Source organism: Drosophila gunungcola, assembly GCF_025200985.1.
Source record: "Drosophila gunungcola strain Sukarami chromosome 3L unlocalized genomic scaffold, Dgunungcola_SK_2 000005F, whole genome shotgun sequence".
In the NCBI taxonomy this organism is placed as follows: domain Eukaryota; kingdom Metazoa; phylum Arthropoda; class Insecta; order Diptera; family Drosophilidae; genus Drosophila; species Drosophila gunungcola.
Window position 1 is genome coordinate 1,577,104 of NW_026453180.1, and position 15,853 is coordinate 1,592,956.

A 15,853-nucleotide genomic window follows, 5' to 3' on the forward strand; every position below is an offset into this window, starting at 1 on the left:
CAAACAATTTATAATGATATTTGGTTTCACCCACTAGTTAAGCCAATTTGTGTGATTTTACAAAAACCTAATGTTTACCCAAATAAAAAATCACATTCAATTTCGTTAATTATATTTGGACCCCAATTGGGAAATTGGAAATCCTTTTGAAAGAACTGCTACTGAAAACAATAAAATAGTTTTTAGCCGGTTAAACATAGCCACCACATGTTTCATTTTCTGTGGTAACAAACATTTAATGCATTCCATTGTCTGACGGGGGAAAGCTGTTTAAATGTCGAAGCATTCTTTTTTTAAATTATTTTAATTGGTTTAAAATAAAATATGCGTGAGTTATATTAAAAATTCATTGGCAGGCCGTGTGCATGTCCGGATTTTGCCTGCAGCTGGAAATTATTTGGTTTTTCAGGATCCCTTACTTTATGGAACTGTGTTTATGGGCTGTCCATCATTTGCATAATCCGCTTATCCTCTAATCAGCTAAGTAAATTATACAGGCACAAGTATATGTATGTCTATGGTATGGTATCCATTACAGGCGAGTGAATCATTCGAGTGGAGCACTTTGATGTTGTCGGAAATACTCTTTGCCATTAATGGGAATCAATTGAATGCCCTCAAAGCTCTCTTAACAATCCGCAACTACTTAAGCCCGCTTTGTAAGCCATCTCCTCTACCTTCTACTGAGTATTTCTCTTTAGCTCCCAAATAACAAAGACAACATCGAAATAATCGCTCTAAGTAGAGGAGAGGGGAACTGAGGCCGAGGTGACTCTGGTATTAGAGATAGATGCCTTTGTGTCACTGCAATTGACAAAATAATCACTGCTACATGGCTGGTTGCAGCTACAACAAAAAGAGACAACGAGCTGGCTGCTAGCCACAATAACAACAGCAGAAAAAAACACATATATTTTCCCGCCTAAAACGAAAAAACAGCAACAAAAACCAGATAGGATTACCGGCTGCAGAGAACGAAGTATAAACACCCTGTCAAAACTAACTAATGGTTTAAAAACATTAATCTAATTTCAAACTTAAATAATCTTTTAGCTAAACAAAAAAATTGTTTTAAAGAAAATTAAATATACTTTTATCTGTAGGTGAAAACTTGCTTTAAACATTCTACATTTTGGGATCAAGAACAAAAATGTAATGTTGGAAGGAGTCAAACCGTTTCCAGTTTATTTACGGATAATTATGATTTCAAGTAAAGTTATTTTGATATTAAGGAATAAGAGTTATACAAACTCTTATCATCAAAAACAAAAATGTTTCATCAAAAATAACAGAAAAAGGTCTGATAGCACTAATATGTCTAATTAACTAACGATTAAAAGTTAAAGTCTTTTGATATTCTGCAGAAGTTAAAGAATTTGAGATGTCAAAGTAAAGATACAGTGTAAAATTAAGAATTAATGTTTTATAAACAACGTTGTATAATACCTTAAAAAAAATTACCTAAAAGATCAAACTATACCCTTTTTAAGAGTATAAAACAACAACAATCATACTACGAGCGTTTGGCAACATTTTCTCATGCGCACGTTTCTGGCATGCAGCAACATTCCGCACTGGCAACATTTGTTGCTGCTGTTGCTGCGGGATGCTGTTGCTGCTGTAGTGGTTGTTGCTGCTGTTGCTGCTGTTGCTGCCGTAGTTGTTGGTGCTGTAGTTGTTGCTGCTGCTGCTGCTGTTTCTGATGTAGTTGTTGCTGCTGCTGTAGCTGTTGCTGCTGCTGTAGTTGCTGTTGCTGCTGTAGCTAATGTTGCTGTTGTGTGCCTGCTGCTAGCAACATGTGGACACGAAGCTTGGCTTTGCGTTGTTCGACTTCGGCAAGTGCTTCGCTTCGCACATTTTCCGTGCGATTTTTCAACAGTTTGCAAAAACCTTTTTCGCGCGGCGGCTCAGTCTGTCTCGGTTCGTGTTGTCGTGTAGTGTCGCCGGCAAAAGCGGGCCAAAAAGCTCAGCTCAGCGGGGCTCCCGACTATACTGACTATATAGAAGCCCGATCCCCAAGTCCGTTGAACCTCCAAAGAGCGAGGCGAAAATAAAGAAAGAATACTATGCAATAAAACAAAGGGTTGCCACAAGCGAGAATAAAAATACGAGTTGAAACAACAAGGCAGCAGCGACAAACAAAACGAGAACGTGCAACAAATAAAACAAATAAACCCAGAACGAAACGTATTTTTTACCGTAAGCCCACCGTTAAACCCCATGTGTGCTTGCGGAAGTCGTTCCACCGCCATTGTTAAAAACCCCTAAACTGAAAGGGAAAAGAAAACAAACCGTTGCCGGGGCGGAAGTGTGTTATTAGTGGCGCCTCATATTTACTCAAAATGCACTCCACATTTTATGAAGTAGCTAAAAGTAACAAAAGCCCGAGAAAATCATATTAATTAAAATTTATGCCAAAGTTTCGGTAATTTGCATGTGTGCGTGCCAGTGTTTGTGTGCTTTGTGTGTCTGTCTTACAAAGTTTTAATTGAAGAAAACTTATCGCCGTATAAATGTTCGTTGCGCTATGCTAATTGAAATATAACGCCAACTGATGTAAGAGGAAAAAGCGGAAAGAGGACACAGATTACAAAGGGAATAAAGGGAACGAAGGAGCGAGGAGTTGACACCCGAAAGAGTGTTGGGAAAGGTTAGTTAATTAAATTGTGTTAACGAGATAACTTACAAATTATGAGGTTACATTTTCCAACTTAAAAAACATGCTCTAATTAAGAGGGATCAAATAGTTATAGGAAAATTCGAAATTAGTTCAATTGTGAATTGAATTTGCTTTAAAAGCTTTTGAAGACCTAACAATTAAGCAACAAATGAAGATATTATTAAGAGGTAAAAAAAATCAATAATAATTTTTTATTTTGAAACTTCAAAAACCTACTTTAATTAAGAAGGCTCAGTTAATTACAGCAAAATGAGAAAATCCTGATAAACTATTCCTTCGTACTGAAAACATAACAATTGAGCAACAAATGAAGACTTTATTAAGAAGTTTAGAAAAATAAATAACAAAATATTTCTTGCAGCTTGTTATGTTAAAAAAATTATGTTTAAATTTTCTTACAAAAAATATGAGCTTAAACTTTAAAATTAAGCTGTTTTTTTTTATTTTTAAGTAAATGTCGTAAATGTTTAAGTGGTCATATTAATAAATATGTTTAGAAGATTTAGGCAGTACAATTTTGTTTTTAACTTGTAATGTTTTTTTTATTTCAAATAAATCCAAATAACAATTAAAAACAAACGCCAACGCTTATAAAATAATTTCAGATACCCAAAAGTGAACTTTATCGACATTAATCAAGTAACCGCATCAAAATCGTATTTATCAACCCGTTTATTTGCGCGCCATTCAAACTTTTGCAAAGCGTTATGAAAAACTTTTTTAATATCGTTTTGCTGGGGCATATGAAAGTTTTCCGTTTGGCGGCCGCCTATCAAATTCAATAATCACTTAAAACCCATAAATATTTGGTTGGCCCTCTGACAGAAATTTCCGTTTGGCACAGTGGCGAAAAAAAGAGTGATGCCACCACTTTTCCACTGGCTGTCAGTGTCACTTCAATGATTAAAACTTCAGTGCAAATAAAACGAGCCAAAGGATAACGGACGGGAACGATGATGCCTTTGGGTCGAACAGCCCAATCATCCACCGACGCACCGGGCTCTCATTCCATAGAAACCATCCCATCTCACATCCCAACCTGGTTCAGTTTCTCCTTTTTTTAATGAAAACATAAACATCGCTTTTACCCCAAGTTACTCTGCAATTTGCTTTTCTCCCTGCCCTCTGCTACTGCTGCTGTTCCTGTTTCCGATCCTTTGTTTTCTTTCGGTCGTGGCTCGTAATAAATTTTTAATTTTGCTTAATTGAAAATGGCCCCGCCTTGCAAAAGGCACACAGAAAAAATATTGACTTTACTTCTGATTAATTTGATAATTTGTTTTAAGAAATTAATCTGACTTCTGTGCTGATACCTAAAAGCTTATTTTCGTAATGCCCATTAAACTAATTGGTTTGAGAGCAGTAAATAAGTTACCCATTTATGGTTTGAAACAATTACTATGTCAAAATTTTGACAAACCATATCGATATATTTGTTGTATAACTTCTACTGTTAAAGTAATGCCAATCAAATTTGTTTGATGCTCAGACTTTATAGGTATAAAATTTTACTATAAAAACTTTGCGAATCAAAATTGTTTTATAAAATAACACATTTCATAACATAAATGTGTTATGGTATACCAAAACGAGCAGCCTTAATACTTAAAGTTTTTCCCTGTGCATTAACAATGAAACGAAGAATAAAAAATAAAGAAAATATCGCCGGCTGCTCGAACCCAAAGGGAATTATTATTGAAAAAGAAGCAATGCTGCTGCACTGGAGTCCCCGTTCCCGTCCCCATTTCAGCATTAGCTGACGGGTCGAGAGGAGACGTTTCTTAAGCTCCCATTGTCTGGCGGACGCACGTGCTCCGGGTGATTCTACGGGGGATCTCCGGATCCCAATGGGAGCTGCTGGATGGCAACTGGGAATGGGACACGTTCAACTGTCGCCCCAACCACTTGAGAACTCCACTCGAGTGCGGGGGCAAGGTGCTAAAAGCTGTTCACATATTTATATAGCTGGCTGTACCATATATGGGCAAACATTTAAACAAACAACAGCATACTCAGTTGGGTTTTGTTATGCGGGGGGAAATGTGGGAATGACGGGAAGACGGCAAGACAAGGGGAGGTGAGAATGGCTACTGGAGCTAAAAATGGGTCACATTCTTGTCGTTGCACGTTGCCCCATGAATGGCGTTCATTTTGTGGCGCCAAGGCGTTGCAAGCTGCTGGAAAAACAGACAGCACAAAGTAGCTCTCTCCGGAGTCCAAAGGCCCTCGACAGAGGCTTCCCCCATACACTGAGAGAAAATTGGAGAGGAGCTACAGTGTACTACAAATGAATTTATGTAGTTTATACTGCAAATTTCATAGTTTTTAACATTTTTGTCAGGTATACCATGTGATAATGTAAAGGATATCCTCAAACATTAAAATTATGTACAAACTATTACTTTATCATTCTTAACGTACTTTTCTTCCTTCATTGTATATCTTTAGTTTCATTAAATTTAAATGGAAACATGTGAAAGTTCTTATAATTTCTTACAGCTTTCTGTATTCCCATGATTTTGATTAAAAGTTCAATGTATCTTAGTACCTTAATATACTTTATATTCCCTTGTTTTTAATCGCTAACGCTTAAATTCTAGTTTTGGCTCTGTGCACCACTTATGGCAACCCCCTGCCTCGACAGGCTCGTTAACACTTTTCCCAGCAGCTTATTTATTGCATATCAAGTGACACCTCAATCCCAGGCCAGATTCCAGATCCGAGAACAGGGCTAACTGCTGTGGGCCAATGTGAGCCGGTCCGGGCCAAATGACGTCGTCAACGTCGCTTCAGAAATGTTTTGGCATAAATTAAACAAGGGCTGCTGGCGCACTCTCCGCTGCACTCCTGCATTGTCCAGCTGGAGAATGGGGCTAAGGGGGATCCATCCTGGTCTGGTCCGGTCTGTTTGCCTTCCATTTTGTCACACATTGGGGCTCAAAGAGCAACGCCAATTTGTCTGAAATGTTTCGAATTCTAAGCGAGAACGGGCGATGATGGCCGGATCTTCTTGATGGCACCGACATGCGGATGTGATGAATGTGGGATGTGCGATGTGCGAACGCTTTGTGTCGTCTGCCATATTTGCCTAGTGGAGCGTGGTCCTGGCTGAGTGTTGCAGGTGGAAGTCTCCCCATCCAGCTTCAGGCTATTTGATTTTTCCATTTTACCACTTTCCCACCTTCCCACCTTGCCACTCCCACTCCGCAGCGGGAGTCAATCAATTCGGATGTGGCCTCCTCGGCTGAGGGCTCCGTGTGAATTATGTGGCGATAAACTTGGCCAGGATGGTGCAACTTGTTACCCATATTGTGTGGCAGCACCTGAAAGCAAAACACCTGCTGCAGATGCCACAGCACTGGCCGGGCTCACACGTTGATCTTATCGCCGCTGCACTGCACACACCCAAAATGAAAGAGTTCGGCCCAAAAAAGGAGAGAAAAGAGCGGAGGAGCTCAGCCAGAAGAATCGCAAACGGCACAGCAGGGATTCTTATAATAGGAGTGGTTAACCAGGAGCTTCTACACCTTTTGGTATTTGCAATGGTCATTGTAGAATGCATAGAATGTTATGGAAAATAAATCTGGAGTGTGTGATTATTTAAAATTAGTTTTGTGATATTAATAAAGAAAAAAAGGTCTTAAAACGTTTTAAAATGGCTTTTAGACTTTTAAAAAAATGTTGGAATTAGGAAACTGGTAATTTTTAATCTTTACCCACAATGTTCTCAAAATTGGGACGTGAAAGAAACTGGGACATAAGATGTATAGATTGTTATGAAATATAAGTCTACATAAAACTTGTGTGGTTATTTAAGTGTAGTTGCTTAAATATATATTATCACTGTGATATAAGCCCGTAACAACAAATTAAATATTTTTATGGAATATAAACGATCTTTATTTTTTTATTCAATGTGGTTGCTATTGTTCTTCCCCTGACTGTGCTTACCCCCATTCCTCACCCCCTCTGGCGTGGTGGGCTGCCGTGCTACGTAGCCCTCGCCTGCAACTGCAACTGCCACACCGATCCAGGTCCGGGCTTATCTCACTGACCATGATGATGATGCTGCCTTGGCCTTGGGCGTCTTTTGACCCCCCACCACCCCTCTTGGGGATTCTGTTTTTGTCGTCCATCCGTTGCCATTACCCCTAGCACCATTTATTTACATTCATTCCTTATTATTTTCGTGTGCCTTCGGAGCCGGGGTCTTGGGAGTTGGCCAAGTCAAGGGCCGCAGCTCGCCTCATTGTCTGGCCACGATGCTGGATGCTGGATGCTGGAATCTAGACTCTGAATTCTGCTGGATGCTCTTGGAGCCGAGGGAACTGCCAGTCCTGCTAATTTCGCCTTTTCACAGAACCCCATTCCTTGCATCTTCCCCTCTCAAATCTTCTGTCCACTTCTGCTCATTTTGCATCCAAAGTTGCGATTTTGGGACCAGCTTGTGTGGGTTGCGGCTATGGCGCATTCCTTGGCCTCAGTTTGACCATCTTCAGCTGCTAGAGGAGTTAATTTCCAATAGAGTATTTTCGGTATATTGAGTGGGTATCAATTTAAAACTAATAATAATTTTTTGTAAATAAGAACAAAAATGTGTCCAAGCAAATATCCTTGTTTCCAACGAATTGCTTAGGTTCTTAAAGCCTTATCCTAAACAAATGTCATAGATAAATATTTTTATTATCTTATTATACTTCTCCTTTTACTATATATCCGTTTATTTTAAATTTACTTTTGACAGGAAACTTGTCAAGTTAACATATACCGATTAAGTATTTTTAAGGAAATAAAACGAACCAAGCTATGAATTCTTACCCCTGTAAGGACAACCAAAAGTCGACTTGATATTGTGTAGCCCCACCAGCAGAAATGCTTAAATCGACTAGTGGGAGGCTCATGAAAAATTGAGCAAGTGCCGCACTTGCAATTTCAACAGCTCATCTGCCGCTGCGCAAAACCATTTTTTTTTTTGGCCCAGCAGCAACTTCAGCCTCGTTTTAAACTTAAACTTTAGCTTTTCCGGTTTTTGAATAGTTCTGGGCTTCAGTTCGCTGCCCATTTCCACTCTTTGAATTTTTTAACTGCCAAGTGATTAGATTTTAGTTTTCTTTTATTGCGAAAAAAAAGGAAATCACAATGTGGAAACAGCCACACTTTCCATTGTCGGGAAATCAGAAAATAATTGCACCTTGATTGTTTTTTCAGGTGTAAATTATGCATGAATGGAGCTGGGCAAATGAAAACTTGAACGGAAAAGAAGTTGAGGGGAACCTGTAGGAGAGATTCTGTTTTGTCGGACTTCCTTATAGACAACGTTTTTTCAATGTTAATTTAAGTCTTCCCCTTTTGGAATTGCTTTTTATTAATAATATTACATACTCTTTGTTAACGATTACAGAATATTGAGAAGATATAGTTCTTTTGAATGTAACAGCCTTTTAAATATAAAAATATATGTATATATCTCTCTTTTTTTTAAATTTATTATTTTTTTTAAATAAATTAGATACTTATACCTACTTGTACTTATACTAATAAGATACTAGAACATAACAAAATGTTGTTTCCAATTGTTTTAATGTTTGTTAAAGTTAAAGTATTTTTTTGTTATCTGATTTTTATTTTCATTAACGAATAAACAGTTTGTCTTAGATTTCCGAATTCCACAACAATTACTTGAGAAAATCTGTATATTGCGTGTAAATATTCCATCGCCTTTGATTTTTTCCTACAATCAACTTTGTCGTTTTCATCTTTTGACCAACTCAAAAATCGATTCAAATCAGTGGGAGTTCTCTGTCAGTGACAAAAACCTTCAATCAAATTGGAGTATGCCAAAAATTCGGGCAATTCAATTACAAAGCCCAGCAGGAGCCCAGTATGCAGGGCTCTGTCTCTTTCTGCCCCAATCTTTTCCTCTCCCTTCTTCACTTGTCATGTCAATGACCAGGTAGGGCTCATGCTCATCGCTCACCTGGCGACATGTCAATGGGCCAGGGAAATGGGGCGGAGACAAAGTTCCGAAGATAAAGCTCTTGCCATGAATATGCAGCTGATGTGCACTTGCCCCGGAAAACCCTATCCCAATCCCACCCGATACTTCCCTTTTCCCACATTTTCATCGCCCCGCCTCTCAACCGCTTTCCAACGCTGTAGCCTTAAGCTCCTGCTGCGACTCACTTTCCACACAGACGACAGTCTTTTGCACTCGCCCATGCATTTTTCCATCGAGCAAAAACATTGAAAAGCGAGTCATAGATTTCCTTTTGTGCGCCTCGGAAACAATGGCATTTTCATGTTGCACGTAAAACGACCCAAATAAACCCGGCGAAAAATGGTGGGAGGGGTTGAACAGATAGCACTGGCGCACTATAACTTAAGTGCAATTCCATTTTTACCGATATTCGTGCCACTGGCGCCTTTTTAAGTGAAGTCAGCCAAACACAAATCACACAAATCGCAGCGATAATAGCAAAAGAACCCAAAGTGCCCAAGGTTATTATGGAAGATAGTTGAAATAAAACTTGCTGATCGATTGGTGGGCATTTCCTGCAGAGATTAGGTAAGTGACCTTTGTCCTGGATTTGTATAAATAGTCAGGGAATATTCTGGATAGACACAGTTCAACTGAAAACTTCATCATGGTAAGTCAGTCAAGAGAGAGTGTTATTTGGTAATTCTACAACTAGTCTTTCCAATATCTCCACCAGCATTCTCTTCGTCTACTGGTCCTTCTTGGTGTTCTACTGGCCACTCAGGGAAGAGTTGTAGATCAGGAGAAGATTTCGGAGTTGGTCGCCTCTCCGGCAGATATTAAGCCCTTGAAAGTCCAGCAGGAACTTGCCAACGAAATACGGGAAACTCAACCTCTGCTGATTGGTCCTGTTAATACTCCTGAAATTCCCGCAAAACCGATTTCCGAAGCAATCAAACCCGAAGAAGTCAAGGAAACCCAACCTCAAGTGGCTAACTCCATCAATGCTCTAGACATTCAGGAAAGTCCATCTCAGCTAGACAACTCCAACAATTCTCCAGTTGCTCCTTCTCAGGCGATTAATCCAGTAGAGGTTACTAAGGGAAACCAAGAAAGTCAATCTCAGTTGGTTAACTCAATCAGTTCGGAAGTGGCACCTTCTGATGCTATCAAACCTGTAGTAGTTGAACCAGAAGTTAACCATGAAATCCAATCTCAGCTGTCGAACTCAATCAGCTCTCATGTGGCATCTTCTGATGCTAGCAAACCCGTAGAAGTTGAACCAGAAGTTAAAAAAGACGAGCTAGTTCAGCTAAGTAACACCATAAACTCAGAAGGAGTGCAAGCAGGCATAGAAGTAAAACAATCCACTTCCAATGAGATTACTAAGGAACATGAAATCCCCAAAGAACACTCGGCAAAACAAGGTCGCGACAACAAGATTCAGTTTGCGTATGAACAGCCCAGTCAAACCCAAAACCAAAACCAGCTCCTTAGTGTTCAAGACCTGGAAAAGATCTTCAAGTATCAGGAAGTGCAGGTGATCAACGGATCCCAGCCCTTGGGCCAGTACCAAAACCACTTTAATAAGTTCCAGACATACCCGAAGGTGGAATACGTTTCTGTGGTGAACACCTCGGAAGCCAATGTTACCCATCACATTCACAACCATACGCACTACTATCCTAACCAGAAGAAGCCCGGATTTCCCTTTCCCTTTCCCTTCCTGCCAAATCCCTTCGAGAAGTACGAGCCCACCTATGTGAACTTGAATCTTACCACGAACTCCACGGCTAATGTGACGCAGCACACCCACATCTACGAGGAGACCAAACCCTTCCCCTTCCTGCCCAATCCCTTCACGGACTTCCCCAAGGTTGTGGGTCTTAGTTTGGTACTCCTCCCGAATCCCTTCTTCGTAAACAAAAGCCAGGGCCAGCCTCAGGTGGTGAATCTTCCAGCTGGATACCAGGAGAGTGGCGAATACCAGTACTTTGGAAAGTTCCGTGCCTTTTCCGAGGAACCCCAGAAGCAGCAGCAGCCACAGAAGCCCAGTTTCTACCTGATTCCCAATCCACTGGCCAATCAGATCGCCAATGAGGGTCAAAAGGGTGAGGCCAATGTCCTGCTCCCAGTGAATCTGGCTGCTCTACCCCTTCTAGTTCCCGCTCCTGAAGTGGTCCAAGGCAAGGCATCGTCTTCGGGAAGCATCAGTTTCCAGGATCTAATCAAGGCCAGCAATGTCCATGTGAGCCAGCCGCTCAAGCTGCAGGCCAACAATGGCATGACCCAAATTCAAAAGGAGCAGGCTGCCATACAGCAGCTGATCCTCAATCATCTTAGCGAGCAGACGAAACTTTTCCAGAAGCAATCTCTTGGCGATGGCAAGCGTTCCCAGTCTGCTTCGCCAGTTGGAGTCCAGGAAGAAGAGGAGAGCTCTGTACTATTTGCCGTGGAGATCCCGAAGCCCATCTACCGCTTTTTCAAAGGCATCTTTGGTGGTTTCTCCAACTAAGAAGCCAAAGATCGCAACCGAAATAACAACCAATAACTTGGAAGGAATGACATACTAGGAAAAATAGCATATATTTAGGTTACTAATTAATAATTTTTAATTCAAACAAATTAGATTGCAACCAAAAGAACAAACAAGAACTAAGAAGGATTTAGGTAACTAATTAATAATTATGAACTCAAATACATTAAATTGCATACCAACCTAATAAGAAATTATTTTATTATATTTATTATTTTTTTAAAGAACTGCGACCCTAATTGGTTGGCTTGAACTTTTAAACACTGGTTCTTATAAAATTTAACCACAAGCCTCTTTGAATCGGATACCAGTAAGAAAGCTATTTTTTAAACGATTAATTAAGGTTACGTCATTAAAATTTCAATAAAATTTAGGGGTATGCCTTTGGGTTATATTTAAAAAAAATTCCTATAAAGTCCCAATCTAATAATTTTAACTGGTTTCCTTCAATCAGGCAACTAAGCAACACATAAATTCAACCTGCTCTCACACATTAACAGCTATTCCCAACTCAATTCAAAGAAAACTCGTGCAAATATGATAAATGTGTGTATTTAGGAATCATTACCCGGGCATTTCATTCAGATATAGATAGAGAGCAGGCAGGAAGAGCTCACACATTCGTCATTCCACATTAGGTTATCAAGGCAAGATAGATATAATCAAAATGTGAGAACAGACCCGCAAGCACACACAAAAAGTGGGGCCATTATGCAGAAAATGTATACCAGTCAGATGCATTCATGACTGCTCATCTTTTTTCAACCCTTCGGCTGCAGTATTTTCATTTGACAGCCGGAGTCGAAGCCCGGGATGCAGATGCTCTTCTCACAGACATTCGTACACGGGAACGTGCATCCTTCTGGCGTTTGCCATTTTAATGAATACATAATTAGGCTTTTTGCCAAGCTCTCTCAATAAACCCACTTACCCACTCACCCACCCAGCCTCACCTCTCCTCCTCAGAGCTTCTTCTAGCGATGCCACTGCAGCACCTGTTCAAATCATTTCTCATCAGAATTTAATGCCCATGCAGCAACACGTTCTTTTCCGTCCATATACACTTTAACCAAACGGATATTTCAGGATTTAATTAAATCATAACGTTAGTTTAAGACCTTAAACCCGATAATTGCAATGTTAATAAACGAAAATTGTATTTTAATATTTTGAATATAAGAAAATGTCGATGCTCTTATGTTATTTAGGAAACTATTTATTCAAGTATTTACTTTTTTGTTTATAGAACAAATGTAACTTTCTTCAATTCGAATTTAAAATTAAATTAAATGTATCCCTAATCGTTTACCCAAATTCACATCAAGTATTACAGTGTATTTTGCATGTGTATTTCTCTTATTGGTTCATTTCATACTTTTATGCAATATGGAGATAATGTTTGCTCCTGTCCAGGTCCATCGCACAAAGAGAGCGAGAAAGGGATAATGGGGGACAGAGATGGCGGCACATAATTGCCAGGATTACGCTGGCTCATAAAGTTTTCCCAGGCATTTGCAATTGCGTTTGCATTTCTCTTCAATATCGGGGGATCCACAAATGTTTGAGTGGAATGGTGAGGGGCAGAAGGATATTGCTACTTGCTGATATCGTTTATTTAATATTTAATTGAATCCATGCCGATTCGCTTTTTTTCCATTAAAAACGGCATGTCCCGTTCCACTTACCGCACTCATCTCGATAGTGCCCGTGCCCAATTGTCCTGCGAGTCCTTTGCGGGACATTAGTCCCGGCTTATCGGTTTATTTGGGTGCGCAAATTGCAGATGAAATTTTCGAAAATACCTGCACTAAACCGAGCTCAACCACCGCATGGTATTCGAATAAATTCCCAGCGATTGCTATCTGTGTTAGCGGGTTTTGTACGTGCCGGAGACCACAACAACCACTGAATCATTTTACTTTCAAACCTCTATTATGCAATGTCGGAGCAGCAGCCGCTTTAAACCGAATATATGTATATGGAGATTGAAAATAAAATAAATTAATAACTTCTAGTTAAAGTTGTAAGCCGCATCCTTTGCAGCGGCCTTTGGGGCCCGAGTTTATTACTCAAAGGAATTGGATGGGGCCCAAAGTAGCAGCGGATGCCCATAAATATATCATGAAATCAAAAACTTTGCCACAACTTCTACTTCTGGTTGGCTGCCACTTCTTTTTGATTGGTGGCAAAGCCACCGCACCCAATACTTACACGGGGAAAAATTATTTTAGTATAATCATGTTTTCATACTATTTAATAGATTTAACAGATTTTTAAATTCTTTTAACTTATTTATATTTTAACAGAGTTGAACTATAAAAATGGGCTTTGTATTTATTCTAGATATCAAATTTGTGTGTCTAATATTATCTCGTAAAACGCTTTTTAATAGTTTTTAAAATCTAAAGATAGCCAGATTCCAGATTAACATAAATTTATCCTTATTTCTATAGTATTTATATTACGAACGTTGAAGTACAAATCTTGACTAAAATTTATTGTTGTTTTTTCCTCTGTGCTTACAACCCCTGGACCACCCTACGATTGCGTTTAAACGTGTGGGGCAAAGTGCTGGCCACACGAACAACAAGAGTAGCAGAATCTGTAGCAGGAACAGGAGCAGGAGCAGTCGCTCAAAGGAGCAGAGTAATGCGTTTCCGTTTCCGGAGCGGCCTTCATGGCAGCAGCTCCTTGGCATTCGCCTGCTCTCCTCTCCTTCCTTGGCCCGTGGTGCCACTCAATTCAATAAAACTTGTGTCCATTTCATTTAAAATTCTCTGTTCTATCTCTACGCTGTGAACCCGACGTCTCTGCTCCTCTGGTCCTGCCTCGCAAATTAATGGTGTTAAAATTAGTGCCTCAGACGGAGTGGCTGCCCCCATCCTCGCTCAAACTTTGCCATCTGCCCATGACTCTTCCTCCGGTGGCACCCTCTTCTATTTATTTAGTTGTCACTCTGTGAAAATTATGCCGCCTGGCTTTTTTGCTCCTGCGACACGTGTAACTGGATCTTGGTTCTTTCGGACCATCTTACACACCCACCCGGCAAAAACTTTTTCTCCTTAAAGTTTATACTATAGACCAACTTTTTTTAACTTTTCCCCTTCACTCTGTATTTTCAGGTGCGATTCAGGAGCGTCGTTTTTTTGGCATCCTCCGCTCGGCGAAAAGAAAGGACGGTAAGTGGCCGGGTGTAGCAAAAATGAAGCCTCGATGGAAAACCGAATATTTCCCTAATGAAACCAATTAAGCAAACAGCAAAATGGGCAAAAATTGTGGCTGGGAAAATGAAAAATCAAAGGCTAGACGAAGGCTAAACATGTCAGCGAAAGGGTGAAAGTGGGATAAGGACGGTGAAAGGATTGCCTCAATTACGAAATGAACACACAAGGGAAAAGTTCGTCGATAGACGGACTTTACACATTTAAATGTCCTGTGGCTGATTGAAACGAGCTTAAATCAGTTTAAAAGTTTATTTTGAAGGGGAGGTAAAGTGAGGCAGGGAAACAGTGAAGAAAATACTTGTATTGGTTTCTTTTAAGTACTATTTAGAAATGTAATGAATTATAATTTGTTAACCGTATACGAATATAACTGCAATTTTTAATTTAAAAGTTATTTATATAATAATTTATAATTGCATTTTAATCTTTCGGCAATTTTACATTTTTCGAAAGTGAAATGATAGTTTGGCATTAAAAGTTGACATTAAAACCCAGATTTTTGGGTGGCACATGGACATGTACCACTCTGGTGCAAATATAGATTGAGAGCTTTCCTGACCGGGCAAAAGCCATTTGCCAAAATCAATACATTTATTTAGACCGCAGGCTGGAGAGTGAAAAGCAAATCAAATGCCGGCAACGACACAAAATGTATTTAGCATTTGGAGGCATTTGTCGAAGCGGCCAAATATTGCAAAGGTAACTCAAATAGCCCAATCCACGCCCATTCCAAGTACCGGACTTGTTCTGGGCCGACTGCCTATTTGGTTTGGGCCAAATCGTTTTACGCTTTGTTGCCTTCAGCCATTCGCCCAGCCAGGATGCAAATATGTGCAGAGGCTTAACGTATCCAATAAAGCCAGGAAATGACAGACATACAGTAGAGGGGCACAGGCACACAGGCGAAAGCCGAGCCACTGATGGACAAAGCTCTGCAGACTAAGTTCGTCATCAGTGGATATAAGCAGATCAGTGGCTCATACAGAGCAAAAAGGATTTCGGCATTAAATAGGTCTAGTTTTTTTATATTGCCTTCCTTTTAAAGAAAGTTTTTTTATATAATCATAAAGTCAAAAAATTAAAATAAGTTCTTAGGCTACTTAATAGTTATATTGTAGATCACGAAAATTAGGACATTTTTGGATTTTCTAGGTTGTCAGAAAGCTGGAAAGTAAGACATAGCCATTAAAACATACATGATATGACATTGTATATATTTTTTAAATATTTTAATTAAACTTGTTATATTGTTGAACTTAAGAAACATTTAAAAACTGTCAATAAATTGTCAGAGCTTAAAGTTTTATCTATAAGGGCTTTAATTAATCATGATTCGTTAGTGTTATTCGCACCCAAATTTTTCCCGCGTGCAGTGGGCTCAATTTTTAATCCGCTCAGTTGATTTCGAGCCTTTACCAAGTGTCCAGTGGATTATA

The 15,853-nt window shown here is 39.6% G+C and overlaps 3 protein-coding genes across 3 annotated transcripts in view; 2 read left to right on the forward strand and 1 right to left on the reverse strand.

Moving 5' to 3' along the window:
- LOC128259510 (dynein axonemal intermediate chain 4) overlaps positions 1–15,853 on the reverse strand; it is a 41,960-nt gene that overhangs the window by 20,121 nt on the left and 5,986 nt on the right. The gene's annotated exons all lie outside the window — the stretch shown is intronic.
- LOC128259507 (uncharacterized) overlaps positions 1–15,853 on the forward strand; it is a 50,150-nt gene that overhangs the window by 13,997 nt on the left and 20,300 nt on the right. Inside the window, exon 2 of the mRNA XM_052991906.1 lies at positions 14,316–14,372. Within this exon, the coding sequence (XP_052847866.1) occupies positions 14,316–14,372 (57 nt within the window). The remainder of the gene's footprint in view (positions 1–14,315; positions 14,373–15,853) is intronic.
- The window catches only part of LOC128259566 (uncharacterized), a 35,155-nt gene that overhangs the window by 12,986 nt on the left and 6,316 nt on the right, over positions 1–15,853 (forward strand). The window contains exon 2 of the mRNA XM_052992049.1: positions 9,373–11,327. Coding sequence (XP_052848009.1) covers positions 9,373–11,172 — 1,800 coding nt within the window. The 3' untranslated portion in view covers positions 11,173–11,327. The remainder of the gene's footprint in view (positions 1–9,372; positions 11,328–15,853) is intronic.